The 17,048-nt window shown below is 36.5% G+C and overlaps 1 protein-coding gene and 1 pseudogene across 1 annotated transcript; both read right to left on the reverse strand.

The window, feature by feature from the left end:
• Positions 1 to 9,829: 9,829 nt before the first annotated feature.
• On the reverse strand, positions 9,830 to 11,661 carry LOC131639715 (acetyl-coenzyme A carboxylase carboxyl transferase subunit beta, chloroplastic-like). The gene is made up of 2 exons (XM_058910185.1): positions 11,492 to 11,661; positions 9,830 to 11,400 (listed from the first exon to the last, which is right to left on the reverse strand). The coding sequence occupies exons 1-2, from the start codon at positions 11,659 to 11,661 to the stop codon at positions 9,840 to 9,842; spliced, it is 1,731 nt and encodes a 576-aa protein (XP_058766168.1). The 3' UTR covers positions 9,830 to 9,839.
• LOC131639716 (ATP synthase subunit beta, chloroplastic-like) lies at positions 11,495 to 13,635 on the reverse strand (annotated as a pseudogene).
• Positions 13,636 to 17,048: the final 3,413 nt, after the last annotated feature.

Genomic DNA, 17,048 nt, shown 5'->3' on the forward strand with positions numbered 1-17,048 from the left:
AAACCCGCTTATCTCCCTCACCAAGAACCTCCTTGACACGAATTAATATATCAAATCGAAGGAAATTTCGTGTAGAATCCGAATCTTCAAGAATTACCTGATTTGGAGCTACGAGCAGAGAGTTATGATCCATTTTGTGAGGGCTGCACCATGAATACGAAAATCTCTTTTCTCCATGAATTCTCCTTCTCTCCCTCTTAGGTTTTCCTTCTCTATTTCTCAATTTTCTCTTATTTACTTGTTTTATTAAAACATGGCATAATTTAGTAATGGGTTAACACTTAACACCCCCTCATTACTAAATACTCCACTTGGCCCAAAGACCAATACTCAATAATTCTTCCAATTAGTTCAACGAAAATACCAATTAATTCCAAATAATAATTTAATTTCCGATTAAATGAAAATTAGAAAATATGGGGTGTTACACCCCATATGTCAAAATGTATCAATTCAAATTTTCTAGCAGCCTTAGAATTACTTGGTGTATAAGGAAGCTTCTTATGTCTAGAAAAATGAAAAATATCACAAACAGCTTTATTATCATTAATAATATCAGGATACAAATTGGATATTTTTGAGATTCTATCATGGGACAAGTGACCTAGCCTAAAGTGCCATAAAACCTTAGTAGTTATCACTTTACAATTACTGAGACTAACACTAGGTGAAGTAGATTTATGTAAAGGAAGGTGATGGAGTTTGGAAATATTCTTAGCAGCAAGCCAACCATCATCAATCTTCAATTTGTACAGCCCTTCATATTGACTAGCCAAACCAATCATCTTCTAGGATTTCATGTCCTGAATAAAACATTTGTCAGCAAAAAATTAGAAAGCACAATGATTAGAATCACATAGTCTTGACACTGATAACAAATTGAGAGAAAAATCAGGAGTATATAGAACATTATTAATGCACAATTGAGGTGAAAGTTTAACTGTACCAGCTTGGTTAGCTACAACAATAGAGCCATTAGGTAGAAATACATTAGCTGGCTGAATATTATGACATGAGCTAAACCAATGAATGGAGGAACATACATGATCATTGGCACCAGAATCAATGATCCAAAATTTTGACTTATTTTCAGTTGAACAAGAGGCTATAAAAGAGTGGGAATTACCTGATAACTCATGTGATGTATGACCAGTATAAGTTAGAGAGGTAGAAATATGGTTGGAAGTGGAGGTAGTATTGGAGCTAGATGCCTGAGGAATCAAGTTTGTTTGTTGCAACAAGCTAATTAACTGAGAATATTGCTCTTGAGAAATATTGGCATTTGGATTATTAGATTCTCATTCTTCACAATTGTGAGCTATAGTTATGTTATATCCATTAGAGGTAGTAGTGGAATTAGCAGCAACTTGTTTCTTACCAAAATTTGGAGGAAATCCATGTTTCCTATAGCAAACCTCCACAATATGACCTGTTCTATTGCAATAGTTGCATAATCTGTTGTCTCTCTTAGAACTTTGAGATCCACCATTGTGACTTGAAGCCTTACCTTGATCAGGATATTTTCTTGAGTCATAAGCATTGACTAAATGTTCACTTCTTCAAGAGCCAAAGATGAATTAGGTTTAGGAAGAAGAGAAATAGTATGGCTTTCTTCTTGAATAACCATAGAATAGATCTTGTTAATGGATGGTAACATATCCATCAAAAGAACTTGAGTTTTGATAACATAAAATTTCTCATTTAAACCTGTAAGAAACTGAATAACCTGGTCCTCAATACAAAACTCTCTTGCAGATCTCTTAGCTTGACATCTGCACTGATGGATACATGTACATGCTGGGAGTGGCCTATGAGAGTTCAACTCTTCCCACAATCCATGCATTTTTGTGAAGAAATCAAGCACTAATTTTGAACCTTGTTTGACATTATTGATCTCCAGACGAAGATTAGACACACGAATTCGATCGGTTTTGGCAAATCGTTCTTGAATATCATTCCAAACATCAAGAGCATTTTCCAAGAATACGATCGTTTGAGCAATTGGAGGTGTAACAGAATTCATGATCCACAAATGAACTAAGCAATTACATCGTTACCAAGCACTGCGATTAAGATCATCCATGGCAAGAGGTGTAATGGAACCATCGATAAACGCAGATTTATTCTTGGCACCAAGAGCACGCTTCATTGATCTCACCCATGAGATATAGTTAGAACCATTAAGAAAGGGTGTGATGATCAGAGAATTTGGACCTTTACTAGGGTGAACGTAGAACACGGAATCAACTTGAGAAGTTGGTGCTAAGCATGGTGGCATGGTGGAAATACAGAGAAAAATCACTGAATCAAAAGAAAGGAGATAAAAGCGGAAGCAAATTATCAATGAGAGAAGTAGGTATGGATCTTATGTGATGATACCATAATATGATATTGAAATATGCAAGCTATAGCATGATAGATATGATAGGAGAGAAGAAGAAGAAGAAGAAGAAGAAGAAGAAGAAGAAGAAGAAGAAGAAGATAAAGAGAGATAGCAGTAGGAGAGAAACAAAGAAGATAAGAGAAGGATTCAGCATATTTCCTCACACTTATTACAATGAGTTGATAGCTCTTTATATACAAAGTTGTTCTAATAGCTTGGTATGCAAGTAACCAACCTAACTAACTATTTAACCAACTCTAACTACTATAACTAACTTCAACAAGGTAGTTAAGAGTTATTACATGGTTTATCAGTATGGAGACTGAAGTTGTTGCAGAGAATTTCTCAAGGACCCTTTTTTTGTCTCCGCCACCCTTTTTCATGAAATTTCACAGGTTCTTATAACAATGAAATTAGGTTAGGGGCATTGAATTGGTTGAGATTATGTGGAGTTTTTGGCTTGATTTGGAGAGCTGAATTGGAAAGTTTTTATTGGGATTGATCTTTTTCAATTGATTCAAGATATTTTAGGCTCAAAATGTTTCACACGGTTTTAGAGATATTTGCTGTTACTTTCTATGTTTTTGGCATGTTTTGATGTATTCGGAAAAAATTGATGCTTCTTGGTCTATTCACGTGTCCTTTTGATGCCTTTTTCTTTGTTGCTCTTGTTTCCCTTAATGACAATAATTCTTAATGACTAAACAAAGCTATAATGGAATAAATCAAATACACACTATAATTATAATAATAATAATAATAATAATAATAATAATAATAATAATAATAATAATAAATTGTAAAAAGAAATGAGTCTAACAATGATGATTGAAATTATGATACTACCTAAAAATAAAGTGTAAGTCTAATAAAAATAAATTTAAATAATAAAAAAAATAATGGTGAAAATACAAAAGGTGGGGCTTGAACCCAATACCATATGCTTGTAAGCTTCACCTCCTACCAATTGTCTTATCTCGTTTATTCGAAATAAAAATGCATTGGAAAGTATATGACGGTCAAGCAAATATTTTAACAAAAACATTTAAGTAAACTATTGTATATTTTTAAATAAACAAAATCTAATTAGTGTTAAAATGTTAGTATAAATCCAAAATTTTATAAGACCCAAATTTTAAGATAAATTTGACGGTTAGAAATTGGGCAGGCAAATTTTGGGGTATGACAATATTATATAATTCTTTTTACAACTAAACCATGTAGCCTTTGTCTTTAATTAATGGTGTTTGTTGAGATTGTAATTCTTCGTGTCGAAGTAGGTTGTTCTAAAGAAGGAATTTTCGCGGCCGACAAAATTAATAGAGTTGCCATCAATATTTATTTGTTTCTAAAGAACGGGGAAATGCTGAATAAAACCCACGAAGGAAAGGGAATGGTCATCGCAACCATATCGGGTTTGGGAGTCGATTATGCGAGGGGAAGGTATTAGCACCCCTCACGTCCGTTGTACTCAACAGGACCCATTTATTTAGTCATGTGTTTGAGTGTTAGTGTGAATTATTTTTAATCTTCTACTTAGTGAGTGAGAAAGAGAAAGGACGGAAGGGGTTTTTATTTTTGATTTATTGGGCTCACCAAGACATTGCGTCTTGTGCCTACGTATTCCCTCGTGCAATGGGAAAGTCAGAGCTTCATAGTCAGGGGTAGAAAAACCAAGTCTTGGTTGGTTGATTTTAGAAGAATGATGCGTTAGACATTTTGGACATTTGGAATTCAACTTGTTTGCTCGTCTAGAGGCTAAGTCTTTGTGTTCGCTTTCGTGTCGAAATGGCTAAGACACATTCGTTTTGAAAAGATTTTAAGAAAGCCGCACAAGGGCGAAAAAGAAGTTTGATGGGTTGAACTTGTTTTTTATGGGGGTGACAAGTATTGGATCACAAGTCTATACCAACAAACGATCCAATTACGAGGAATCGAGGAACAAAATGTGCTCAACCAATTGTTTTTCATCCCAAAAGGTTTTCTCGTGAAAAGGTGATGTGAAACAACGTTCACTTATTAAGTTTTTTATGCATGGAAGGACGAGTCTTGGACAATAGGTCTAACAACCAACAATCTAAATACTCGGAATTGGAGGAGCAAACGATGCTCAATCAACCTTTTTCACATCCAAGTTTATTATGAAAAATGGTTTTGAAAAAAGAACTCGACGTTGTATCGAAGTTTGAGAATTGATTATGAAACTGTTTTCTGTGTATTTTGTTTTGGTTATGAAAAGAGATTTGACCATGTACATCACATTTTTTTATTTTATATTATTTATTTTTTTCTAATAAAACTAATCTAAATAAATAACTAAATTAAAACTAATAAGTAAACCAACCCAAAACACATATTTAAAAAAAAATTAAATTATTGATTAGTAATAATAACAAAAATGATAAAGAAATGAAACTTAAAAAAAATACAAATAGGAACTTACACCACAGTATGCCAAATGTTTTTCCAACTTTTTTCTAAAAAATGAATTAACACTAATAGAACCTTTTTTTTTTTAAATATACAGGTTTAAAAAAAACACAAAAAAAAACCCGTTTTTCAGAAAATTTACCAAAGTGTCTAGGTTTAGCAGCAGACTCTGGGGTATGCGCCAAACTAAATGGCGCAATGGTGCAAAGGTGGGGTGAATGCGCCAAATAATGACGCATATGTGGACCTAAATAGGGCAAGCCATATCAAATGACGCAAATGTATTGTTCTTGACACATAGGCGCCATATGAAATGACTCTTATGTGTTAGAGTTTTTTTTAAATACCCCATTTCATTTCATTTCGCGCAAAGTTTTCGATTTCGGTCTTCGATTTTCGTAAAATTGGACGATAAGCCAATTTCGTAAAATTGTTATTAACCTGAATTAATGTTTGTGTTGTCGATTCCGCCGCTTAATAAAGTAGAGTTCATTGATTAAAAAAATGTTACAAAGTCGATACACGAAGTCGACACATTATCAAAAAAAATGTTAATACAAACTTGATTAAACATGCGATAAGGCTATTCCACGAGTAGGACATTTCTTTTTATTGTGGCCTAGTTGACGATAAATGCTACATTTTCTTTCCATTTTGTCATGCACTTCCATTTTGGTTCGAATACGAGTACTGTTGGGGCGGCCCTTTTTATTTTTGTCTCATCGTGTCATTATGCCAAACTACCTCCCCATCATACTCAGGCCAGTAATCCTCCTTCGCAACCACTGGAAATGCCACACTGTATACCTAGAGCAATGTCTTTGCCTTGTAAATTGGAGATAGTAGTGATAATGTGTCTCGGTGCGCAAATGCACATGCTAATATAACATGTGAGCAAGGCATACGAAATGCTTGGAACTTTCCACAGTCGCACCAATGATCATCAAGCAGAACCCTATATTGTTGTCTCAGCAATCCTTAGTTGTGGTCAATTGTTTCTTGAACATTGAAGGTGCGGTTGAATCGATCGAAAGAAGTTACATGATGACTGTTGGCCTTAGTTGATTATTCTTTCATAAATTTCATGAAACTCTCGCTGAACAGTTGACCCAATTCTCTAACCGCACTCCACCTCTTACCTATTTTTGAGAACAACGAAGCCATCCTAAAGTAGGTTGCCTCCACCATTGCAGTGATAGGAAGGTTTCGAATTCCCTTAAGAACACCATTCATGGATTCTACTAGATTTGTTGTCATGTGGCCCCTTCGCATGCCGTTGTCGTAAGCCCTGGTCCATTTCTCCCTGGATAGGTTAACAATCCAACTTCCCGCCTCCGGATTTGACAATACAATTTCACTCTGATAATGTTGGAATGTAGGTTGAGTTAATGCATATCCTGTATTGACCAATGTTTTCTGGAGGTGCCTATCCTTAATCTCCCACTAGAAATTCTAGGCAATATGGCAAATACAGTATACATGTGTTTGTGGTGGGTGTTACCATCCGTTTGCTGGGTTCTTGTAAGCACTTTCAATGGAAACATGTCTATTTGAGATTAAACAAAGATCAGGTTGAGGAGCAGCATATTGTCGAAGATTCCTTAGAAAGAAACTCCAACCCACAATAGTTTCACCTTCCACTATTGCGAATGCTACTGGAAATATGTTGTTGTTTCCATCTTGTGCAACAGCCATCAACAAGGTTCCTTTGTATTTACCATACAACCAAGTTCCATTGATTTGCAGTATCGGTTTACAATATGCAAACCCTCGTATGCAAGGTTGGAAAACCTAGAAAAATTGATGGAATATTCCATTTCCTTGGACAGGGGTTCCATCCGGGGGATGCGCTGGCAATGTCTCTAGAATAGAAACGATGTCAGGAGCATATGTTTGAAGCGCAGTTAGGTAACATGGAAGAATTTTGTATGACTCCTCCCAATTGTCGTACACAATTTCAATGGCCTTTGTTTTCGCTATCCAAGCCTTTCTGTAGGATGGAGTATATTTGTATGTTGTAACGACATGCGAGATAATTGTTTTCACCTTCAGAGACGGGTCACAGTTGATAAGAGGCAAGATCTCCTGACAGATAAGATCATAACTAAGCTTCGTATGATCTTGGGACGTATTGGAGTTGACGCATGTGTGCTGATATGAAATTGACCCTATGACCCAGGCATCACTTCTCTTCCTATACGAAGCACACTGTCTGAATGCACACTCAAGGTTTTTTCAAATGATTATATACCTTTCTAGGTTCGAGTGATCTACTTCAAAATCAACATTATGTGCCATGTGCCATTTTTCGATAGTTCTCTGACATGCCTCCTTAGAAGGAAAATTATCTCCTTTATTTAACACATCATCACTTTGTATGTACGGGGTGAAGAAGATATTGGATGAAGGTTTGTCACCTTGTAAGTTCAAGTTAGTCATATTTGCAGGAGGTTCGTACACATGACCTAGAGGCACCGAAATGTCCTGCTCGTCTTCAGATTCTTCATTGACCATGTCGTCAACTTCAGTTTCCTATTCATCTTCTTCTTCATCTATAACATCCACCTCTGCTTGCTCGTCGATGGGTGGGTAAATAACTTGTGATTGAACAACACGTGATTGTTGTGTATCGACCTGTATGGTAACATACAGCTCGATGCGTTCGTAACCAGAATATTTGTGATTAGCAAACATATTCTGGAGGTCTTCTTCATTTTGAACCTCAACCTGGTAAAAGTTAACAGGGTTGTTGTCACGGAAAAAAGGATATTGGTAGAAAATTTGTGCAATATGACCCATTGCAATCTTCGCCTCTAATCTCTTACGGAAGTATATAAAATTGACTTTTCTGCTTAATGAAAATGTAACAACTTTAGTGTTTCTCATAATAAAACCAGCTGTTTCAGATATGAATGTCTCACTGTTTAGATGGGCATTGACTACGTATTGGGGTGGGGATGCCATTGTTTTGGATAAGTGTTTGGCTGTGTGTGTTGGACTGTAAAGAGATAATGTTTGGCTATGTGTGTTGGATTGTAAAGAGATATTGCCATTTTTAAGTATCCTAAGATATTACTGTTGCGTATTGTTCATCAACACGCCTACACTAAAACACACTGATCAATGCCTGTTCAGAAGATTCAAACATGATGGGACAAGACGAACGCACACTGATCAAAGTCTACTATGAAGATTCCAACATGATGGGACTAGACAAACACACACTGATAATAACATTTGCAACAACCAGGACAACTTTAATTAAATTTTTTAACTTCTAGCTACATCATAATAAATTTTGCAACAACACAACGATTTAAAATTAAGATACAACACCGCAATGATTTAAAATTAGATTGAAACAAAATAAACATATCATCGAAATAATAATTCAAACACAATTACATCATATCAGAACTCACTCAACTATAACTGCTAGAACAAGTTGATCTTGAACGCCTCTATTAACTTCTCCACTGTATGTCCAAAACATTAGATCCACATCGACGTCATTTTTCACACAATCCCAATAATACACGTAGGTGCCTTCTGGGCTTGCATCCGTCAAGGTTATGTATGGACAATGATAATCTATTTGTTTAACTTTTCCGATAGGACCATCAAGTTGTCGAAACCCAGCATTGATGGCCCTCACAATTCTACTAAAATCCCAATGCGGGTTCAGACATACCCTCGTGTGATTACCTTCCTCAAAAAACACTATAGCCCAAACAGACATGATTACCTTCCACATAAACATTCTTCCTTCTTGCTTCTTGCTTCTGATTCTGAAGCTTCATAGCACTCAGCTTGCTTCAAGAATCCAAGAGCTTGATTCTTTAGAATTGCTTCTTCTTGAAGAGATCTTCAATTCCTGCAATAACAAAACTTAAAGCATAGAACTTTGCAAGTTCTGTTAGAAATGTGGGGCCTTTTTACCCGGTAACTGATAATATAAATCAGATCATTTATCACATTTTTCTCCCCCTTTTTGTCATAACATCAAAAACATAAAAGATGCAGATGTAGAAAACGACAAACAGAAGAACTTTTCATTAATTTGAACAAACATAGTTACACAAAAAAATATGCAAACAAAAGTATGCTGCAAGTAAAGAAAACTACAAGGATTCAAGGACTACAACCCTAGCTTAGACATAATCTTAGCTAACATAACATGAATCCCTGCGTCGTTCTCAGTTTGTCTAGCCATAAGAGCTTGAGAAACTGCATGCCTGTCCAGATGAGAAGCTCTACGGGAAGAGAATACATGAATCCAAGGAGGAAGTGAGAGACAGTTCACAGGAAGAAAGCTAATGTCTCAAACGGGGCTTTCCCTTAACATAGAAGTCAAGTACATGATGCTTAACTTCATCCAATATCTCAAGAAAGTCTTCTTCCTTTGGATAAATGTTGATAACAGCATCACAGAAGAGATCTGGCTTGAGACTTCTTGGAATCTTGAGTCTCTTGTGAGATCCGTCTTGAAATCAATGTAGGTGATCCCCGAGATTTGTTTCTCAACCTGGAACCAATCAACCCTTCCAACCGTTCTATTCAAATAGATCAACCACCCTTGAGCCTTCTCCTTCGCATCTGGGTTGAAACCATAAGCACCCAAATCATCAGCGTCCACATGAGATTTACACAAAACTTCCATTACTGGTGGAGGAATGGAGCAAGTTTTCAGTGGAGAAACCTCTTGTCTGTTGAAAGCTCGTTGAGAGAAACTTGAAGACTGATTCATGGTGAATGCTAGATTGAAGATGAATAAACTAGGGTTTATGTGAAATGCAGATAATCAGAGAAAAAGAAACTGAATGCAAGAGAGAGAAATATAAGAGGGAAATGAAACGTTTGAAGAGTATAAAAAAATAAACTGAAATGATGAATGGCATTTAATGTTACGTGACATGAGGAGAGAGACTTATGACAAATGAAGTGATTAGCACAGTTACCTAAGTAGGCGTCCCCTCAACTGCACGCATGCTTTTCCAGAGATAGAGAATACCTGCATTAGTTTTCATTAGTTTTCATTTTCAGTCAAAGGACATAAACCATGGAACTGAAATAACTCACTTAAAACCTCCTTTAAAAGATTACGTGGTACAATTGAATCAAATAAGCCCTTTTCAAATAAAAAGTCAGCCGATTGGGAACCTTCAGGCACTTCTAAATTTAACGTTTCTTCAATTACTCTTTTACCCGCAAATGCAATGCAAGCATTTGGTTCGGCAATAACGATATCCCCCAACATCCCAAAACTAGCTATTACCCCACCAGTAGTAGGAGATGTAAGTATCGCTACATAGAATAACTTTTTATTGATTTGATAATTATATAAAGCAGAAGAAATTTTAGCCATTTGCATTAAGCTGATACTTCCTTCTTGCATACGCGCTCCTCCAGACGCACATACTATAATAAGAGGTAAAAGTTGATTGGTAGCATATTCGATCAACCGAGTGATTTTCTCACCCACTACGGATCCCATACTACCCCCCAGAAACCGAAAATCCATAATACCTATTGCTACAGGAATACCATTTAGTTGACCTGTGCCTGTTTCAACCGCGTCCGGTAATCCTGTCTCTTCTTGAAGAGAATCAAGACGATTTTGATAAGGTTCATCTTCCTCTTCCCATTCCTCTTTCTCTTTATCTTCCTCTTTCTCTTCCTCTTCCTCTTCCTCTTCCTCTTCCTCGTCCGAACCTTTATATTTTAAATTCATATTAAATAACGCATTGAATTCCTTTACCTCTTGCCGAGTCATAGGCCTTAGCGGTTCCAATTTCAAATCAGATTCAATATAAAATCCAATTTCCTCTTCCGAATGAAATTCCTCTTCCGAATCAAATTCAATGGGATCCAGAGAAACCATGTCTTCATCCATCGGATTCCAAGTACCAGGATCAATCAAAAGTTCGATTCTATCTGAACTGCTCATTTTCAAATAATCTCCACAACATTCGCAAATATGCAAATTGGATTTCAAAAATTCCTTATAATTTGGTGCATAGCAAGTATCGCATACATCCCATAAATGATCAAATTGTGCAAAAGGACTAGTATTATCATCATATACTATTGGAACAAACTCCTTTTTTATTTGAATAAAATCACTATCATTATCATTTTCGATTTGAGTCAAATCACTCTCAGATTCTACTTCAGGAAACTCATTACCATTATCATAATCATAATCTTCTATTTCAGGAAAATCATAATCATAATCTTCTATTTCAGGAAACTCATTACCATTATCATAATCATAATCTTCTATTTCAGGAAAATCATAATCATAATCTTCTATTTCAGGAAACTCATTACCATTATCATAATCATAATCTTCTATTTCAGGAAACTCATTACCATTATCATAATCATAATCTTCTATTTCAGGAAAATCACTATCATTTTCTATTTGTTGAGTAAAATCACTATCATCTAAAATGGAACTATCAAAACAGATTTGAGAACGAAGATAACTCTCCATCCAACCATTAATGTGATCATTCCAAGTATCATTAGGATCATTACTCTTAGAGACATTCGTCAAATAGCTAGAATTTTGATAACTAGCGAAACTTTTTGGTTCATTTAAAAAAGAATCATTATTGTCAATCTCCAAAATTTGATTTTTAATAGAAAAAGATATGGAATAATTATTCCTATTACCATCGGTCGTTAAGGCGTATTCTCAAAATACCTATATCTAAAGCTGTGGCAATAGGCGCATGATTTTTTAATACCCCAATTTGTCCACTATTAGTAGATAAAATAATTTCTTTCACTTCTGAATCCCAAACAATTCGATTGGGGGTCAGTACACAAAGATTTAAAGTCATTTCTTGAATTAGTTCTCCATTTCTAAGTTAAGTTCGTAGCCTTCGCAGTAGCTTCATCGATATTACCCACCAAATAAAAGGCTTGTTCAGGAAGACAATCTAATTCTCCAGAAAGAATCAATTGAAATCCTCTAATTGTTTCTGCTAGACCAACATATTTCCCTGGGGAACCAGTAAATACTTCTGCTACGAAAAAAGGTTGTGATAAGAAACGTTCAATTTTTCGTGCTCTTGCTACGGTTAAGCGATCCTCTTCGGATAATTCGTCCAACCCAAGAATAGCGATGATGTCCTGAAGTTCTTTGTAACGTTGTAACGTTTGTTTAACTCTTTGGGCAGTTTCATAATGTTCTTGACCGACGATCCGAGGTTGGAGCATGGTTGACGTTGAATCTAAAGGATCTACTGCTGGATAAATACCTTTGGCAGCTAATCCTCTTGATAGTACAGTAGTTGCATCCAAATGTGCAAATGTCGTGGCAGGAGCAGGATCGGTCAAATCGTCTGCAGGTACATAAACTGCTTGAATAGAAGTTATAGACCCTTTTTTGGTAGAAGTAATTATTTCTTGTAAAGTACCCATTTCAGTACCCAGAGTGGGTTGATAACCCACAGCGGAAGGCATTCGGCCCAATAAGGCGGATACTTCGGATCCGGCTTGGACAAAACGGAAGATATTGTCGATAAATAGAAGGACGTCCTGCTCATTGACATCTCGGAAATATTCTGCCATAGTTAGGGCAGTTAAACCAACTCTCATACGAGCTCCGGGCGGTTCATTCATTTGACCGTAGACTAGAGCTACTTTTGATTCCGCAATATTTTTTTCATTAATTACTCCGGATTCTTTCATTTCCATATAAAGATCATTTCCCTCGCGAGTACGCTCACCTACTCCGCCAAATACGGATACACCTCCATGAGCTTTTCCAATGTTATTGATCAATTCCATAATGAGGACTGTTTTACCTACTCCAGCTCCACCGAAAAGTCCTATTTTTCCGCCACGGCGATAAGGAGCTAAAAGATCAACTACTTTAATTCCTGTTTCAAAAATGGATAATTGTGTATCTAACTCTATAAAGGCAGGCGCAGATCTATGAATAGGAGATGTTGTGCGAGTATCTACAGGACCCAAATTATCAATAGGCTCTCCAAGGACGTTGAAAATTCGACCAAGGGTTGCTCCGCCGACTGGAACACTTAGAGCAGCTCCCGTGTCAATCACTTCCATTCCTCTCTTTAGACCATCTGTAGCACTCATAGCTACAGCTCTAATTCGATTATTTCCTAATAATTGCTGTACTTCACAAGTTACGTTAATTTGTTGGCCCGCCCTATCTGGACCTTGAACTATCAGAGCGTTGTAAATATAAGGCATCTTCCCTGGTGAAAAAACTACATCCAGTACCGGACCGATTATTTGCGTGATCCGCCCCAGATGTTTGTTTTCAAGTCCAGAAACCTCAGTATCAGAGGGGGCAGGCGTTGTTGTCATATTGAAAAATATCCGTTTTTTTTTTTCAAAAAAAAAAATTTGAAATGAAGAAAAAAAGTTTCGATAACTAAGCAAGTTGATTAAGTAACATTATGAAAATTTGAATTGGATGAAATCTTTTGAAAGTCTTTCATTTGTTTATCATTCTAGATTCTAGATTCTAGACAATACTATCTATATTCTCTATGTAATTTGAACCTGAACTTTGTTTATGATTCCGTTTTTCTATGTCATTGGTCCTTCTTTTTTATTTCCTCAGCATAGGATTTATACATAGGATTTATACTTAGGATATCATTTTTACTGAGAGTTATTCCACAAAGACTTGTCATGATAAGGAAGAAGGGGAAACAAGCACACTTGGAGAGCGCAGTACAATTGATAGTTGTATGCTGCGTTCGGGAAGGATGAATCGCTCCCGAAAAGGAATCTATTGATTCTCCTCCCAATTGGATGGACCGTAGGTGCGATGATTTACTTCACGGGCGAGGTCTCTGGTTCAAGTCCAGGATGGCCCAGCTGCGCCAAGAAAAAGAAGAAAAGGCGGATTTGACTCCTTCATGCATGCTCCAACTTGGCTCGGGGGGATATAGCTCAGTTGGTAGAGCTCCGCTCTTGCAATTGGGTCGTTGCGATTACGGGTTGGATGTCTAATTGTCCAGGCGGTAGTGATAGTATCTTGTACCTGAACCGGTGGCTTACTTTTTCTAAGTAATGGGAAAGAGGACCGAAACATGCCACTGAAAGACTCTACTGAGACAAAGATGGGCTGGATCATCAAAATGAATAAAAAAAATGAAGAGAATTTTTTATTCTTACCAACTCGATCTTGTTGCACCGGGCAAGAAACATTCGTGAACCATTTCACGAAGTACGTGTCCAGATAATCCAAAGTCTCGATAATTACCTCGTGGTCTTCCGGTCACAAAACAACGTCGATGAAGACGTGTAGGTCCACTATTACGCGGTAGAGCTTCCAACTTTGCCTGAATTTCCCATTTCTCACTTAACGCGATAGCTTTGCTCATTTCCTTTTTTGGAGATCGTCGAATCCAATGATATTTTTGTTCCAATTTTAGCCTCTTATTCTCTCTCTCAATCAAACTTTTCGTTGCCATATAAGTAAAAACCCCTTTAACATAGAAAAGATAAACTTGTATCAAATTTGAACTAGTAACTAATCCTAACATTGAAGTATTAAAAAAACTCATATAAGTAAAAAATCTCAAATAGCCTTGATCATGAGACATGTAACTATCACTATAAATTAGAACCAGAATACCAACAGTAGTAATTAATATTGACATAATAGAAGTAAGTGAATCGATCAAGTAGCCAAACTCTAAAGAAAGATCATTATTTATAGTCCAAGACCATACATATTGATAGATAGAACTTTTTTCGATTTGATGAATAGAGAAATTGATCGAAAAAATCATAACTATGGTTAACAAGAAAATACTAGGAAAAGCCCACATACGGCGAAGATTTTTTGTTGCCGTGGGAAAAAGTAGAAGTCCTACCCCTATGAAAATAGGAACTTTTGGAGAGACTGGTGACAGCTGTTTTGCTTTAAAAGAGCTTCTGAATCAACTTAGACAATGAAACGTTAGTAATAACAGGATCATTACTTCTAATTGATTAAACTCAGAACTTCTTATGGCTGCCTAGTCTTACCACATTTCAGAAGGTACTCATACAAAGATCTTCTCATCTTCTCATTCTGGGCACAAGTCCATACTGATATTTTTCAAAATGAACTTAAACCTATCTTCAGCAAGGGGTTTTTTAAAGATATCAGCCCATTGATGGTCTGTATCCACAAAGTTTAAAGATATAACGCCCTTCTGAACATAGTCCCTTATGAAATGATGTTTAATCTCAATATGTTTAGCTTTTGAATGTAAGATAGGATTCTTTGATAAACATATAGCAGAAGTATTATCACAGAAGATAGGAATGTTACTCTCATATATCTGATAATCTTCTAGCTGACTTCTCATCCAGAGCATTTGTGTGCTACAACCAGCAGCAGCAACATATTCTGCTTCTGTTGTTGAGAGGGCAATAGTAGCTTGCTTCTTGCTGTACCATGAGATCAGATGACTTCCAAGAAATTGACAACTTCCAGAAGTACTCTTTCTTTCAATTCTATCTCCAGCATAGTCAGCATCACAGAATCCTACTAAGTTGTATTCTTTGGATCTTCTGTAGACTAAACCAACATTAGTAGTACCTTTCAGATACCTCAGAATTCTCTTAACAGCAGTTAAATGAGATTCTCTCGGATCTGATTGGAATCTAGCACACAAGCAAACACTGAAGAGAATGTCAGGTCTAGAAGCAGTTAGGTATAGAAGAGAACCAATCATACCTCTGTACAACTTCTGATCTACCTTCTTACTTACCTCATCCTTACCTAGGACATATGTTGGATGCATAGGAGTTTTGGCTTCTTTACTTTCAGAAAGATTAAACTTCTTCAGAAGTTCTTTCACATACTTCGTTTGATGAACATAGGTTCCATCAGAAGTTTGGTTGATTTGAATCCCAAGGAAATACTTGAGTTCTCCCATCATGCTCATTTCAAATTCAGCCTGCATAGACTCAGCAAACTCCTTTCCAAGTGTAGCATTAGATGTTCCAAAGATGATATCATCAACATATATTTGACATATTAAAATATCCTTTTTAAAGGTTTTACAAAAGAGAGTAGTGTCCACGTTTCCTCTAGTGAAACCATTTTCCAGAAGGAAAGAACTTAAACGTTCATACCAAGCTCTCGGAGCTTGCTTCAATCCGTATAATGATTTCTTTAATTTAAAAACATGATTTGGAGACATGGAGTCTTCAAAACCAGGAGGTTGATGGACATAAACTTCTTCATCTATATAACCATTTAAGAAGACACTCTTGACATCCATCTGATAAAGAGTGATGTTGTGTTGAGTGGCAAAAGAAATTAATAGACGAATAGATTCTAACCTGGCCACTGGTGCAAAGGTTTCTGTGTAGTCAATCCCTTCTTGCTGACTATAGCCCTGAGCAACCAGTCTGGCTTTGTTTCTTACCACTTCTCCCTTCTCGCTTAGCTTGTTTCTGAATACCCACTTAGTGCCGATGATGTTAAATCCTTTTGGTCTAGGAACCAAGTCCCATACATCATTCCTTGTAAACTGATTGAGTTCTTCTTGCATGGCAATTATCCAATCTGGATCTTCTAGAGCTTGATCAACAGAAGTTGGCTCCATCAAAGAAACAAGACCTAATTGACAGTCTGCATTGTTCTTAAGGAATGCCCTTGTTCTGATGGGATCGTCTTTCTTCCCAAGGATCACATCTTCTGAATGAGCTGATGCAAGTCTGGGTGATCTTCTGACTGTTGGCTCTTCAGAAATCCTGAGATTCTCTAAAGATGCAACAACTTGATCTTCTGATCCATTGCTTCTGAGACTATCAGCTTCTGCAGCTTTGCTTCTTGGTTCTACAGCTTCTGATATATCAATATCTATATATGCAAAATTCTCAAACTGCTTTGGTTTTTCAAGACCAAGCTTATCATCAAACCTGATATTGATTGATTCTTCTACAATCAGTGTTTCAGTATTGTATACTCTGTAGCCTTTAGAGCATTCAGAATATCCAAGAAGGAAACACTTTTGTGCTTTAGAATCAAACTTACCAAGATGATCTTTAGTATTCAGAATAAAACATACACATCCAAAAGGATGGAAATATGAAATGTTGGGCTTTCTGTTCTTCCACAATTCATAAGGAGTCTTATTTAGAATAGGTCTGATAGAGATTCTATTCTGAATGTAACATGCAGTGTTTATTGCTTCTGCCCAGAAATGCTTAGCCATATTGGTTTCATTGATCATGGTTCTGG

This window comes from Vicia villosa, unplaced genomic scaffold, assembly GCF_029867415.1.
Source record: "Vicia villosa cultivar HV-30 ecotype Madison, WI unplaced genomic scaffold, Vvil1.0 ctg.002744F_1_1, whole genome shotgun sequence".
Classification (NCBI taxonomy): Eukaryota; Viridiplantae; Streptophyta; class Magnoliopsida; order Fabales; family Fabaceae; genus Vicia; species Vicia villosa.

What these genes read in the sequence shown, in the direction of transcription:
- LOC131639715 (XM_058910185.1), bottom strand. Translation starts at nt 11,661, where the DNA reads ATGACTTTAAATCTTTGTGTACTGACCCCCAATCGAATTGTTTGGGAT. An exon ending in ATACGCCTTAACGACCGATG is followed by an intron (nt 11,401 to 11,491) that starts GTAATAGGAATA and finishes TGAACCAAAAAG; the next exon opens with TTTCGCTAGTTATCAAAATT.